General features: G+C 39.4%; 3 protein-coding genes across 6 annotated transcripts; 1 reads left to right on the top strand and 2 right to left on the bottom strand.

The window, feature by feature from the left end:
• Nucleotides 1–297: 297 nt before the first annotated feature.
• On the bottom strand, nucleotides 298–3,324 carry LOC137711359 (uncharacterized). 2 transcript variants are annotated; one of them, XM_068450585.2, is made up of 10 exons: nucleotides 3,183–3,324; nucleotides 3,009–3,083; nucleotides 2,823–2,909; nucleotides 2,668–2,724; nucleotides 2,476–2,568; nucleotides 1,622–1,694; nucleotides 1,404–1,479; nucleotides 1,170–1,260; nucleotides 762–885; nucleotides 298–660 (listed from the first exon to the last, which is right to left on the bottom strand). In XM_068450585.2, exons 1-10 carry the CDS (start codon nucleotides 3,231–3,233, stop codon nucleotides 656–658), a joined length of 732 nt encoding a protein of 243 aa, XP_068306686.1. In that variant the 5' UTR covers nucleotides 3,234–3,324; the 3' UTR covers nucleotides 298–655. The 2 variants fall into 2 exon arrangements, with proteins under 2 accessions (XP_068306686.1, XP_088551578.1); XM_088695452.1 differs by lacking the exon at nucleotides 298–660 and having other exon boundaries at nucleotides 757–885.
• Nucleotides 3,325–3,525: 201 nt separating this feature from the next.
• On the top strand, nucleotides 3,526–7,091 carry LOC137711357 (putative pentatricopeptide repeat-containing protein At3g01580). 2 transcript variants are annotated; one of them, XM_068450584.2, is made up of 3 exons: nucleotides 3,526–6,227; nucleotides 6,384–6,543; nucleotides 6,708–7,091. In XM_068450584.2, the coding sequence occupies exon 1, from the start codon at nucleotides 3,526–3,528 to the stop codon at nucleotides 6,070–6,072; it is 2,547 nt and encodes an 848-aa protein (XP_068306685.2). In that variant the 3' UTR covers nucleotides 6,073–6,227; nucleotides 6,384–6,543; nucleotides 6,708–7,091. The 2 variants fall into 2 exon arrangements, with proteins under 2 accessions (XP_068306685.2, XP_068306684.2); XM_068450583.2 differs by having other exon boundaries at nucleotides 6,703–7,091.
• Nucleotides 7,092–8,577: 1,486 nt separating this feature from the next.
• LOC137710382 (protein KINESIN LIGHT CHAIN-RELATED 3) lies at nucleotides 8,578–12,575 on the bottom strand. 2 transcript variants are annotated; one of them, XM_068449345.2, is made up of 3 exons: nucleotides 12,224–12,575; nucleotides 9,336–11,339; nucleotides 8,578–8,948 (listed from the first exon to the last, which is right to left on the bottom strand). In XM_068449345.2, the coding sequence occupies exons 2-3, from the start codon at nucleotides 11,312–11,314 to the stop codon at nucleotides 8,735–8,737; spliced, it is 2,193 nt and encodes a 730-aa protein (XP_068305446.2). In that variant the 5' UTR covers nucleotides 11,315–11,339; nucleotides 12,224–12,575; the 3' UTR covers nucleotides 8,578–8,734. The 2 variants fall into 2 exon arrangements, with proteins under 2 accessions (XP_068305446.2, XP_068305444.2); XM_068449343.2 differs by having other exon boundaries at nucleotides 9,336–11,359; nucleotides 12,224–12,550.
• Between the last annotated feature and the right edge of the window lie 1,332 nt (nucleotides 12,576–13,907).

Here is a 13,907-nt window from a genome sequence, read left to right as displayed (position 1 = left end):
GACAACTAAACATGGATAGGGAAGGAAAGAAAAAGATGTGCAAAAATCACTTCCGCAAGATCTTTCTGTAAGAAATTTTGAGCATCTCAATCTGCTTCCAACCGGGGATTCGAACTGTTTTTTTACCTAAAAGCTTTTATGGGTCAATACCGTACAACTTCATTGATCCATTTGAGATCAAAGGGGTAAAACGACACCATCATTTACTGCTTGGCCAATTTCTAGCAAGATGACACAACTAGTACAATAATTTCGTCGTCAACATAGATATGTGTGTTGTCACGTTGAGCACAGGGGTAAAAAGGAACAAGACCATCATTGTAACCTTGAAATCGTCTGTTACATTTGAATATCTTGGCACGAGCCGAATTTCATTTGGAACAAAATGCAGAATCAATAGACAGATTATCTATTAACACGACGAATTCCCCTGCTTAAGTAACAAAATTTAGGTTAAGAGTTAAGGAATAGTTTCATACTATCTACTGCTTTAACGGGTTCACACAAGTCATAAGGCTCGTGCTCGAGAATGTTTTAGCATATGAGATTGTGATCGCGGGATTTCTTCGTGTCTTCTTAACCCTCGTCACAAAACGTCTTCTGGAAAACACAACGGGTGAGTTTGACAGCTGCAAAGCTTGCAGGTCTTGCATTGTCATGCTACACAAAAAGCATTAAAGAGAGTTAGTTTCGTATCACAAAAGAGTCAGAGAGGAAATAATTGGGGTTTGAATCAATAGGTAACACCGTAACAGACTAACTTGATAACTTCAAATTCTGAATGAGTTTATCCACCATGATTCTCTGCTTCACTCCAGTCAGAGATTCCGAGTTCATGATTGCATTAGAAACGACGATGATCAAAGATGGCGAACCAGCATTGACCTAAATGTTAAAAAGAACCAAAGAGTTGTGTTTACAAACAGAAAGGGAGTTGTAGAGAACAAGTCTGCAACAATGAAAATGTCCCGAGAATTAACTTTGGCCGAAGTGTCCAAGACCCAATAAAATCAGGCCTAGCAAGCAACGATCTTAGTTTGAACAGGTTTTACTATTGATACCGAGAGAAAAAAATCTAAGATAATACGGAGATACAATGAATGCAAGGATAAACCCAAACAGGAACAAAGAATTTTACAAAAGTATGTAAGGGCAGTAATGAAGTATACCCAAACACGGCCGTTCAAACCAACTGCTATTTCAAAGGAAATTTTCTTCCCAAGTTCCTCGAGAACTGGACATCTTGGCGATCTCAGCAACCTGTAAACCAGATGACTGGTTAATTATAACATAGAAGGAAAGAAAAAAACCCTGTTTTATGCATTGGCTTTGTGCTTTAGACTAGAGTAGTATCTATCCCCTAAGAACTTCTTATATATCATAGAAAGGGAACTACATCTCACATTCTTGAAAGGCCAGTCAAACAGTCAAAATTGTAGCCATCTTTAAGGATGCCATACTCTGCTGCTTTTCCACTGGCTAGAAATCACACAACAATTTCAATCACAGTCGAGAAACCATCACAGGAATTCAAATCAACATTTACAAGAGCTAATACACAGGGGAAACATATCAAAATATAGTACGTCCCAAATGAAAACGAATAAGATAGAAAACCAACCATCAGTGCATGACAACTCAGGATTCATGCCAGGGTTTGCCTTCACAACCCGAACATACAGCAATGTACCCACCTGTCAAGTAACTGATTAGCCATTTCTAAACAGTACAAAATATAAAAACAAAGCCCAGAATTTGAAGTTGAAAGTGAGTAATTGACTATTGTGCTAACTTCTACGGACCAAAATTACAACAATGAAAATACTTCAATATAGGAAGAAATTCCCTAGCGCTATTTGGCCAAGCAGCTTTTCTACATAATTCCAATTCTGGTTTTAAACTAGGGTTTCATAGCTTTAAACTGAACTTCCCATTGAAGAGATGTAACCCCGTTCCTTATCTCTCTCTCCTCTCCCATCCCCACCCCCAAAAGAAAAAAAAAACGATTTATGAAAATTACTTGTTTCTAACAAACATTTTCTAACTACACTGGAGCCTAATCATGTTCTAATTACTTGTTTGACATGACTATGAACATCATTTAAGTTACAGTAAGTTAGAATCAGTCACTAATAACAAGATTATGATAAACTTTAAGCTCATAAAAGCTCCCTCATATATTTACAACTTTTATTTTACTTGGGAGTAATAACAACTGGTCTAAAACAAGATGTTTTGATTGCGAGCGAAGTATTGAGGCTACTGATGTTATGTAGATCATACAGTTCATCCATAATTAGTAAGTATTGACAGTTGAATAAATTTAAAACTTAATACTTAAACCATAATTAGTAAGTGCGCATCCAACACACACTTGTACGGTTTTTCTTTTCTTCAATTACTCATGTTTCTGTATACTATCAATAATATGAGTAGCATAGCAACACATATGGATGTAAATTAAACTTTACAAACCTCAAACTTTGGTATGTTTCGCCTAGTTCCTCCTTCGAAAGCTAGCACCGGCAGATACGCCAATGTAGGTCCCTTAATGTCCACCAGAAAATTCTAAATCCAAACAAATACAAACCAAATTCATAAGCAAAAGACCAGCACCAAAGAACCAATAATCATCAAAATGCAACAAAGACATGTTCAAGTTGTTACATCTGCTCTCGAATCCGCCACGATTCCAAGTACCGAGTCCCCCACACAAGGCACATACTGTACAAAAAACCCAACAAATTTGAAATACCGTATGCAACTGAAAAAAATTATACTTTCGTATTTTAAAAGAGTGAATTGGAGGGAAAATTGCTTACCCTTTTCTGAGATGTTTCGACCCAATACTTGTTCGGCTTCGTAAACCTCAAAGTCCCAGCCTTCATCGCAACTATTGAATCAAAATCCTGAAATTTTCAATCTTTTATTCAGAAATGAATGCAAAGAGAGGGAGAGAGGGAGAGGGGGAGAGGGGAAGAGGGGGAGGGAGAGAGAGAGAGAGGGACCTGGCGGAGACCGCCGCCGAGCTTGATGGTTTGGTTAGTCATGTCGGAGAGGTCGAGAACCACATCGCCGGGAATCTAAGCACCACGAAATTCGAAATTACAGATACAAACCGGAGAGGTTGCAGGTACCGATTCGAAGCGAACCGGAGGGGAATAGGAAATAGGAGCTCTTACCACTGGCTTGTCGATGAAGCTCGCCGGCGAACCGGACACTTTTTCTTCCATTGAAATTCCGAGTTTTTGACGAGTAATCGGCGATAAGCAGAAGCTCTTTCAGCAGGCTCGAGTAGAAGGAAGACGACAACGTAAGCGGCAGAGAAGCCCGCAATAAGGGTATTTAAGACCCGCCATTTTATATGCCCTAACCAAAAACGACGCCGTATTGGCGCGCATAATTTGCTTATCTGTTCCTTGGAGATAATCCCGCGGCTTTTTACGACGGCGCAGGGAGACGGCTGCTTCTACAGCTCCGACGAGTTCAGATTCCAATTCGCGTTACCATTACGACGTTGTAGAGATGGCGTTTGTAGTGCCACAGGGCTGGTATTCAATTCATTACCCGGCTATACAATCGGAGGCGGCGTCACACTACAAATTCCGACGTCCAAGTACGCCGTGCTTTCTATCTTTTACTTCAAAGTTTCATAATTTCTGCTCCGGAATCCAATTCCTGAAAGCCCCATCTCGGAAACCGATTCTGGGACGAGGGTTTTCGCGGGAGAGTTCGCTTCTCGAAGTGTCGTCGGCCGGCCAGCTGATTAAGGACTACGTGGAGGACGGGAACTTCGAAGATGCAATCACCATTTACGTCAAAGTTCTTGAATTTGGTCTGCCGGTTTCGGAATTTCGATTCTTTCCCTGTTTGATTAAGGCGTTCGGGGGGCTTTGTGATGCCGGAAAGGCTCGCGAGATTCATGGGCACGTCTTGAAATTAGGAGTTTTGGATGATGTTTACGATGTCAATTCGCTTTTGGGTGTTTACTGGAAGTGCGGGGCTGTTGAGGATGCAATCCAGCTGTTTGAGAAAATGCGTGAGAGAGATTTGGTTTCTTGGAATACTATGATGTCTGGGCTTTGCCATTGGGGAGATTATATGGGTTCGTTGAGGATGTTTAGTCGGATGGTTAATGATTACTGGGTGTTGCCGAACCGGGTGGCTTGCCTTTCGGCTCTCTCGTCATGCTCTTCAGTTCAGCGTTCAGTTCATGGAAGGGAAATTCATGGGTTTGTTGTGAAAAGGGAGATAGCTACAGATCAGTTTTTGGTTAGTGGATTAATCGATATGTACATGAAATGTGGGGATGTAAAGAATGCGGAATATGTTTTTGGGAGCATTGTTTATGAAGAATCGATCATTGGGAATCCGGTGATATGGAATGTGATGATCTCGGGATATGTTGCGAACGGGCGTTTGCCACAAGCAGTGGAGTTGTTCCTAGAGATGTTAGAAATTGGTTTATCACCAGATACTTCCTCAATGGTCGCCGTTATAGGTTTGTGCTCTCAACTGTTGGATTTAGCATTGGGAAGGCAAATCCATAAGTTCTGTTATAGCATTCAATTGAACCATGATGCAAGAGTTGAAACGGCTCTTATGGACATGTATTTTAAATGCGGTGATAGCAAAGCTGGCCTTGAAATCTTTCAAAGATCTCAAAATCGTAACATTGTCATGTGGGGAGCTATCATTTCAAATTTCGCTCAAAGCAGTCGTCCTCATGAGGCATTGAATCTGTTCCATAACTATGTATTAGAATATGGCTTTGTGGATTCTGTCATTGTATTGGCTGTTCTGCGAGCCTGTTCTTCCTTGGCTGTTAGGCCTAGAGGCATGGAAATCCATGGGCTAGTAGTAAAAATGGGGTTTGATTTAGATGTTTTTGTCGGAGGTGCCTTAGTCGATATGTATGCAAAATGCAGAGACATGGAGTCAGCTCAAATTGTCTTTTATAGACTACCCGCTAGAGATTTGGTATCTTGGAATGCCTTGATATCTGGATATACTCAGAATGAGTTTCCAGATGAAGCTTTAAAGGCAATCCTCGACATGCAGTCCGATGGAGTCAAACCCAATGCCGTGACAGTTGCGAGTATGCTGTCGGTTTGTGCTCAGTTGTCAATCATGAAGTCGTGCAAGGAGGTTCACGGTTACCTTTTACGACAAGAATTTGAGTCCAATGTTCTTGTGAGCAATTCCCTTATAACTACCTATGCAAAATGTGGAGACATAAAGAGCTCATGGGCTATATTTGAGAGCATGCCTGAAAGAACTGAAGTATCATGGAATTCAATTCTTTTGGGGTTAGGAATGCACGGCCATGCAGATGAAACATTCGTTTTATTTGAGAAAATGGAAGCAGCAGGAATGAAGCCTGACCATGCGACTTTTACAGCTCTACTGTCTGCTTGCAGCCATGCAGGGAGGGTTGAAGAGGGATTGAAATATTTTAAACGTATGGGCAAGGATTACAAAATTGAACCTCAACTTGAACAGTACACCTGCATGGTTGATCTTTTAGGCCGAGCTGGCCATTTAAAACATGCATACGATATTATTTTGGCAATGCCTTGTACCCCAGATGATCGTATATGGGGATCATTGCTCAGATCATGCAAAATTCACTGTGATGAAAGACTTGCAGAAGTTGTGTCTGATCATATCTTTGAACTCGATCCTACTAGTATTGGTTACCGTACACTTCTTGCAAACTTGTATGAAGAGTATGGGAAATGGAGTGATGCTACTAGGATTAGATCGGAGATCAAAGGCAGGGGGCTCAAGAAGACACCTGGTTGCAGTTGGATTGAAGTCGATAGTAATGTTCATGTATTTATGGCGGGTGATCAGTCTCATAATCAGTTGGAGGAGATATATGCTACAGTTGAATCTTTAACAAATGAAATAAGGAAGGCAGGATATATTCCTCAATCACTTACAGTAAGTGTTCGGCATGATGAGGTTAATCATGAAAATCTTTCATCATTTAAAGACGACGATTTGCTGTTTCCAGTTGCAAGTAGAAACCATAGCCGAACAGGTTCAGTGGAATTGATGATTGGATGATTCTCAGTCAATTGCTAGGCCATGTTGCTATTAATAGAGAGGAAATCCTTTCACTGTTTCGAGTGATTGAGGAGGATTGAGATATTCCCATTCAGTGAGGCCTATCCATCTATCTTTGCAAGCGGTTGGCCTTTGCATATGGAAGCATTTCGAGAGTAAGTTTAACGTGAATTTCTGATTAATTTGATGCGATTTGATATTATATTCAAACTTTAATTTCAGTTCAGTTTAAGAATTAAAGGTACTACTTTTAGACAGAAGAGTTATGGTCCCTTTTTCCTCCATTTATATGATTGGTGTTTTGGATGCAGTGTTTTGCAGACAGCAGTTGGCCAGTTGCAACAAGTGGCTCAGTCTCCGCGGGATTCTGGAATTCAAATGATTAAACTGACGGATGAACGTAAAGTTTTACAGTCCTGTGATCATCCCATTGAAAGCAGATGAAACTGAATCATCTGCTGAGAAAAAAAGGTAAAAGTACCTTTTACTTTTGTAAATTGGGGTGCAGGATGTGGGAGGGGGCAATTTGGAGGAGATCTCTCAGTTAAAAACTTGAAAATTAAGCTGCATCTTAGGTAAATGCATTCGAGTTTGAAAACCGCAAATAAGTCTAGTTTGCTTCAACTGCAGGACAGTGTTGAGTGCTCATTGTTGCTTCACGATGGATGTTTCACAACCTCTACGACAGTTGTCATTGCTTTCTCAATGGGAGTGGCTACTGATGCTACATCGCAACCAGTGTGTTGAAAACGTGTTTCTAAAGATGTAGTGCAGCGATGGTTAAGGAAGAACCTTGAGTCTTTGGAAATATCGTCGGGAGCTGCCTAGAGTTTCAAGACATGAAAATGTCGTCTGCAGCTGAAATAGTTTTCTGAGTTAGGTGTTTATGAGACCAATTTTCTGAAATTCGTAAGAACCCGTCTGTCGGAAAATGTACAAATGACCTGCTCAACACTGTACATAAAACATGAAGATTGCAGATTCCGGTTATGTGAAATGCAGTTCTAATTTGTATAGCAGTTTCATTTGCCACTTTGTCTATTGCCATCCAATTTGTAAACCAGGTTGAAAGAAAGCAAGTTCTTGGTCATAAAATCATAAACCGGAGAAAATCTTAGGTATAATCGGTTGTATACAAGTCGCAAAATCAGAATGAGCAAAATTACTACATCTGTTGTATACAATCGGTGATATGGAAGGTTTTTTGGATAAGTCGACGGTACCCTCGAAAGATTGTAACGAGGCAATTTCCAATAGGTCCAGTACAGAAAGGATTGCCTGGAGAAAAAAGGAAGAACAACATCCACACAGCTGGGGTGTGGGGGAGGGACACTTTGACCCACCAACATTAAATTTCAAATCTTTTCTAACCTAAATATATTAGGTTGGATGTAACACAACAGCAAACTAGGTACGTACCCAATGCCTAATTTCACAACAATTTTTATGTCAAATCCTTTCAAGTTTGGTGTGTATACCATCAAAATGATGTCAAGCCACATTAGTATGAGTTGGAGTTTTTAGGTTCTTACATATATTATCACTTTATCAAAAGAAAACTTTGGTACGGTTGTCTGACTAGGTCACTCGTTTGACACTTACAAGAAACGACACCCATGCTTTGAGTTTGTATCTATGTGTGGGGCTTGATAGCATTATACAAAATGGTCCATTCCTTTGTATGAGTTGGAGTTTTTATAGTGCCTTTAGGTTCTCACATATATTTTTTTTTGGTAAAATAAAATGGTAGTAGTGGGCTACCACTCCGAGCCGGATCGCTGTTTTTACGAAAAGCTCTTCACAAGAGGTTTTTTTTAGAAGCGGATGATCGAATCCCTGACCTCCCTAAGGATGGTACACAGAAGAACCGCCCAACTTGTGGCCCAAACAACTCTTATCTACTAAAGCTTCAGTAAAGTTGTTTGACTAAGTGACTAGTCTGACACTCGCAAGGAGCGGCACCAGTGCTATGTGCTTACGTGGGCCTCGATACTATTCAAATACTAAACGATCCATTTTTTTTGTAAGAATGACTTGACCAATCATATAATCAGGCTGTTCTACTGAAATTTTCTCCCTTGCCGAATAATGAATCTTGAAAACAAACCCTTGGAGATTTCTTGACAACAAATCTAAACGATCAAAAGCTTGGCAATAATAAAAGCTGAGAAAATAAGGACAAATCTAGAAGTGCGCAGTAGTACAATTATTGAACTACTGGGTTGCCAGTGGGGTCCCAAATCTGATTGCATCAAAGATCTTCCTATGTAAAGCTGCAATAATTGATACATCATGAGATATTCTAATTAATTAATTAATACTAATCACCAAAAAAAATAATTAATTAATACTGAATCAGTGTTAAACAAATCTATAAACCTTTAATGTAGTAATACAAATTGTGATGAAATTTTGTTACCAAGATTTGGAGCTGCAATTACATAAATAGTGGGATACAAAATCGTATAAACTTACATATATATATATAGTATATAATTAATAATATAGCCAAAACCCCCCAGACTCGGTTTATTTTAGTTCACCCTACACAACAACAATGTTTTCGACAATGCCAGCGATCGTTTCCTCGTTCTTTGGTTGTTCTATGTTTCTTTCCTCGTAAATACGTCCTATAATACATCGTATTCATTTTCGACCATACTTACAGTACCGTAATTCCATCACTGTTTATACCGTGGGAGTTGGAACCGAGGAGGTTCTCTAGTGATCTGTTTTTTCTGCTCCGGGTTCTGCCTGCTTCTTTCAATAACTCAGCCAGCCTTCTTTTCTCATCATCCACGTCGGGATTGGCTGTCCCGAGCTTTTCTTCCCTCATCTCAACAACGTACTCCAAGATTTCGATTGCATCCTCCAACCTGGGTTAATGATCACAACGATCATCAGAAAACCGTCAAAGAATCAACACATTTGCTAAACAAAAATCTATCTTCCAAAAGAGCAACAAAACACAAATTTCTAGAGCGTTATAAGTTCATATTTTCCCATGATTAATCGTGGAAACAACGGGTCTAAAGGAAAGCAAGGGCTGCACATAGCACGTACGTACTTAAACTTATCAGGCTTTCAGTGCACGAAAAAGAACAGAAAACAGAACATGTGTGATAAGGAATACAAACAAGTCCCAACCAGTTGAGGATTTCCGAAACAGGACACTACCAAGAGAAGAACAAAAGCATGTGTAATGAAAATTGGGGACGACACAATGAAAGTAGTGTAAGGGCAAAGATAAAGATAGAGGGTACCTTCCAGCTGCATCATAAGTGCCAGCAAGATTGCTATATACCCCAAGTGTGTCAGGGTGATATGGTCCGCACTCGTGTTCCAAAATAGTCCTGGCTTCTTCGAAGAATTCTTGAGCCTCATTTATGGAATAACGTTGCACACAAGTAAGCCCTACTTGGTTAAGAACAATCCCGAAAAAAGCAGTTTTCTTCTCTCCAGTTGCGCGGAGCTTTGAAATGGCACTCTTGAAGGAGTCGTAAGATTCAGAATAACTCCCCAGCATGTAGTACATGACACCCAATTGGGCTTCAATCCCGGCAATGGTGCTTTGTTGACCAGGGGCATCATTGTATATCTTTAATGCCTTCTGTAGCAACATGACTGCCTGCTCAAGGTCATTCATCGATTCATAGATAGCAGAAACATCTGTGAGACCACTGGCCATCTCCTCAGGAGGGACTCCAGGCATGGGCTTTTCATAAATTCGGAGGGCATTCTCACAATATGATTTTGACTCTCTAACTTTCCCAGTCCTGTTATACAAATCAGCCAAGCGGATGAAGACTGAACCAACAGCCGGATGATTCTCTCCTTTGGTGGTCTTGAACACAGTGAGTGCCTTCTGATAAGCAAAAGCAGCTTCATCATAGCGAGACAAGGACAAGTATGTGTCTCCAATGCTACAATCAACCGAAGCCACCTCCACTTCCAGGCCATTTGCCACCATGGCCATGCTGGCTAACACAAGATGCTCGAGAGCAGCTTCATGATCACCCTTCGTCTCACATATAAGACCCATCAGTCTCCTATCTGCAGCCTCTTCGAGAGAAGAAGGGGAACCATTCTCTTTATGACTATCGAGAGCCATCTGGCAAAGCCTCTGAGCTTCATCAAATTGCAATGCTTGAACATGAGCTTCAGCCAAATATCGACAAGTCTCACCAACTCTCACATCTGTTTCTCCCAAAACTTGTTTCTGGATTTCCAATCCAGTTGAGTAATGCATAATTGAATTCTCAAGTTGGCCCAGCATAGCATAAGTATCACCCAACTGCATGTCACCTGCAAATTTAGCAAGGGCATGATTTTGGCCTCCGTCAACAGCTGAAAGCTCAATTGAGCGTTCAAGAAGAGGAATTGCCTCATGATACTGGCCTAAGCTACAGTAAATTGCTGCCGTGACGTGAAGGCACATTACCAGCTCTAAACAAGGTTTCCCATTTGCAAATAATTCAAATGATTTTCCAGCTCGAAGAGCTAATTCAAGAGCTTTCTGGGGATTATCCCCTGATGAAATCAAATCCCTTGCTTGCTTAAGCAAAAATGGCCCAAGATCTGGATTATATAACCCTGATTCAGCCAAATCCTCAGTTCCTTTCTGAAACTTTGACCCTGCCACAGATGAATTACTGCGTTTCTTCACAGGAGAGGGTCCCGCATGTTGTTTTTGGAAAATCTTAGCGCTAGGAATAGGAGGTTTGTCAGGACTTCTTCCCTTCGCAACTGATTTTGATGAAGTTTCAGTGTCCACCTGCAAGTGAGCAACTTTCTTCGAGTTCCCTGAAGAAACGGATTTTGTACTTGCAGCTTTAACCATCTTTCCTGATTTTCTATCTGAGGACGAACCTTTCTTAGAACTTGAATCACTACGAGAATCGTACGCTGGCTTTTCTAGCACTTCCTCTTCCATTATCTCCACCTCTCTCATCTCTCCGCCAACAAGATGGCGTAACTCTGAATCTATCCTAGACTCATCACCATCCGATTGAAAACTATGCCCTGAAGGTGACTGATCAGAACTCTGCATATCACACACATTCTCATAAAGCTGCTCAATTGAGGTGTCAACCATCCCATCAACTGGACGATCAAGTCCTGTACTCCGGGGGATTTGCTGATTCAAAGTACTCTTCCAGGATCCATTCAGAGCTATATTTTCCTTACTTAGCATGGAATTTTCATGTGATTCATTTACCACCTCATCGACAATTCCAGGCATCGCTATGTACCCGAATCAACAAAACCTCTACACCAAATAAATTATCTGCAACAAACGGATCTCAATAAATCAAGCAGAAGATTTTAGCAGAATTCCGAATGCATACATACTGCACAAACCTACGGTTTCCATATATTGAAATAACATTGAACAAAAAGAAAAATGCATTAGCAACATCACCAAAATTCATTTAGGGCCTTTTAGCAATCTGATTTCGGGACTTTGTATGTTTATTGTTTACCAACAAACCTAATAAGCAAATATCAAACAATAACCAAAACATATGCATAACATACATTTGCTCCCGAACACAAATCAAAATACATTAAAAACATAAAACATTCATGTTTCTGCGTTTTAGCATTTCACTTTTGAACTTTGTATGTTTCCCAACAAACCAAGGAACCAAATATCAAGTTAAACCTAACCGAAAGGTTGCACCTTTGTGACCAAAAGGTCACGAATCAAGTCGTGGAAACAGACTCTTTGCAAAGCAAGGAAAGTTCCCCTGACCTCGCAAACTGAGGAGCCTTGTTGGCTTGAGGTCGTCCTTTATCCGTCAAAGGAAAAAATGAGAAATAAATAAAACACAAAATGCCCTCTTCGGATCTTCACAAAAATAGAAGAATCCAATCAACCCACATAAACGCATATTCCATACAAAACTCATATCACCATTGGAACATACCAAAGATTAAAACCAATAAAATGAACCCATCAACAATCAAATCAACTTCTTTTAACATTATTGTAGATTAACGTGAACCCATCAACAATCAAATCGAGTTCTTTGCAGCTAACCTCTCAAATTAATAAAGAAAAGCACACCAAAAATTGGAAAATAAATAATGGGTTGTTTGTTGAGCTGAAAAAACAATATGCAGAAAGCAGAAATGGGAAAATCCATACCTGAACAAACAGTCAACCATGTCAAAAGGGCACGAAATGGGTTGTGCTATCTGGGTCTCGATAAAAATGCAACCTATACGTATACATCCATATATATATATATGGGGTAATGGGGGAATTGTCAAAATATATATATCTTTTACTGGTGGGGGATGTGCGGGATGAGGACGACAGCGGTGGAGGCGAAAAGGGGAAATGCGTAAGGCAAAAAGACGAAATCTTTTGAGGAAAAGAAAAGGAAATTAATTAGGGGAAACGATGGAAAGTTGCAGAGTTGGAATATCGAAGGGGAAGAGAGATGGCCACTTCTTTCTTTCCCACCCGCGCGTCCTGCTGTAGGCCCCCAAATGCCGATCGTTTTGTTTTCCCTGACTGTCATTTAAATCGGAAATCGCCACGTGGCGGTCCGATAGCGGTATCTATGGAAAACAATTTATAGGTCAATTTAGTGAGATTTTCGTAATACCAAAAACTACCCTTCCCTTTTATCAATGTTGGAAGAGAATTTTCAGTGTAACCGATATATAAGGTGGTACACCACGTGTTATTATACAAATAGTAGAATATGTGTGTTAAAAAGTTAGTAACTTAAAAAGTAAAATTTTTCACCACTTACGTAAAAACACGTGATGTACCACTCATATTCCCGTCACAATAAAAAATTTCTCCAATGTTTGGGAAAAAAAACTTACTAATTAAAGGGTAAAATAGTAAATTAATAATTTTTTATAAAAATTTAAAAGTAAAACAACTCTTATGCCGCACACACGAAAGCATGAGATTGTTCAGTGTGGTAGAAACACAGCCAATTTAAAAGTTGATGTTTTAAATAAAAATTTTTTAATTGTTTATATTATGACACTTGTGTACCAAGCCCTATTCTCGACACACAAAAAAAATTCTCATAAGCTTGTGGCAAAATATTAGTATCATTTGAAAAGACACTTTTTTAATTTTTTTATTTTACTTTTACATTTTAATTTTTGGGTGGGATGTTGGTTTTTTTTATGGACAAAGGGTCATTGGTCTTGAAGTTACTTTGCTTCTTCTCAACTTGATCATCAAGGTGGTCTCTAACATGTTGGGACAATAGGAGAAACTAATGTTCCTATCCTTAATAATAAAACTTAACGTTGTTATTAAGTTTGAATCTAAAACTTAACTTTGCATTTCTCTTTCACTTATGGGTGATGATAAACCCAATAAGTTTGAATCTAAAAGAAGTACAAGTCTACCATCTACCGATATAATAGAGCACTAATGCATTAGACGGTTAAATTTACATGTTTACATTTTAACAGTTTTAATTTACACTTTTAAACATCAATACATCTCATACACCGGTATATTGTCAGAGAATTATAATTGGGTTGGTTGAAGTTATTGGATTCATTCAAAAGTTCTAAAATAATCTCGTGAGGAGACAAATTGGGAATTTTGATGAAGGTGCATCTAGCTTTTGAAATAGGAGAATGATTTTTTACTCTCCTATTCTCATTTCCTTCCATTCCCTCATCTCACACATTGTTTTTTGTCTTATTATCTCTATAAAAAAAATCAATATAAGATGTTGACGTGACTTAACCATGTTCAAATAAAAGGGTATGTAAGGATAGAAAAATTAGAAGTATAGAGAATCCTGTTTTTTTGAAATAATCATTGGATTTAAGGCAAACAAGTTTCA

Source organism: Pyrus communis, chromosome 6 (assembly GCF_041283825.1).
Source record: "Pyrus communis isolate YQ-2024b chromosome 6, ASM4128382v1, whole genome shotgun sequence".
Lineage (NCBI taxonomy): Eukaryota > Viridiplantae > Streptophyta > Magnoliopsida > Rosales > Rosaceae > Pyrus > Pyrus communis.
This window is presented reverse-complemented; position numbering and strand designations above follow the sequence as displayed.

Bases quoted from the DNA above. Each gene is read 5' to 3' on its own strand.
- LOC137711359 (XM_068450585.2), bottom strand. From the start codon at position 3,233: ATGGAAGAAAAAGTGTCCGGTTCGCCGGCGAGCTTCATCGACAAGCCA. The intron at 3,084-3,182 runs GTAAGAGCTCCT...CGTGGTGCTTAG, and splicing joins GCTTCATCGACAAGCCAGTG to ATTCCCGGCGATGTGGTTCT. The intron at 2,910-3,008 runs GTCCCTCTCTCT...TGAAAATTTCAG, and splicing joins TCGGCGGCGGTCTCCGCCAG to GATTTTGATTCAATAGTTGC.
- LOC137711357 (XM_068450584.2), top strand. From the start codon at position 3,526: ATGGCGTTTGTAGTGCCACAGGGCTGGTATTCAATTCATTACCCGGCT.
- LOC137710382 (XM_068449345.2), bottom strand. From the start codon at position 11,314: ATGCCTGGAATTGTCGATGAGGTGGTAAATGAATCACATGAAAATTCC. The intron at 8,949-9,335 runs GTACCCTCTATC...TCATTAACCCAG, and splicing joins ACTTATGATGCAGCTGGAAG to GTTGGAGGATGCAATCGAAA.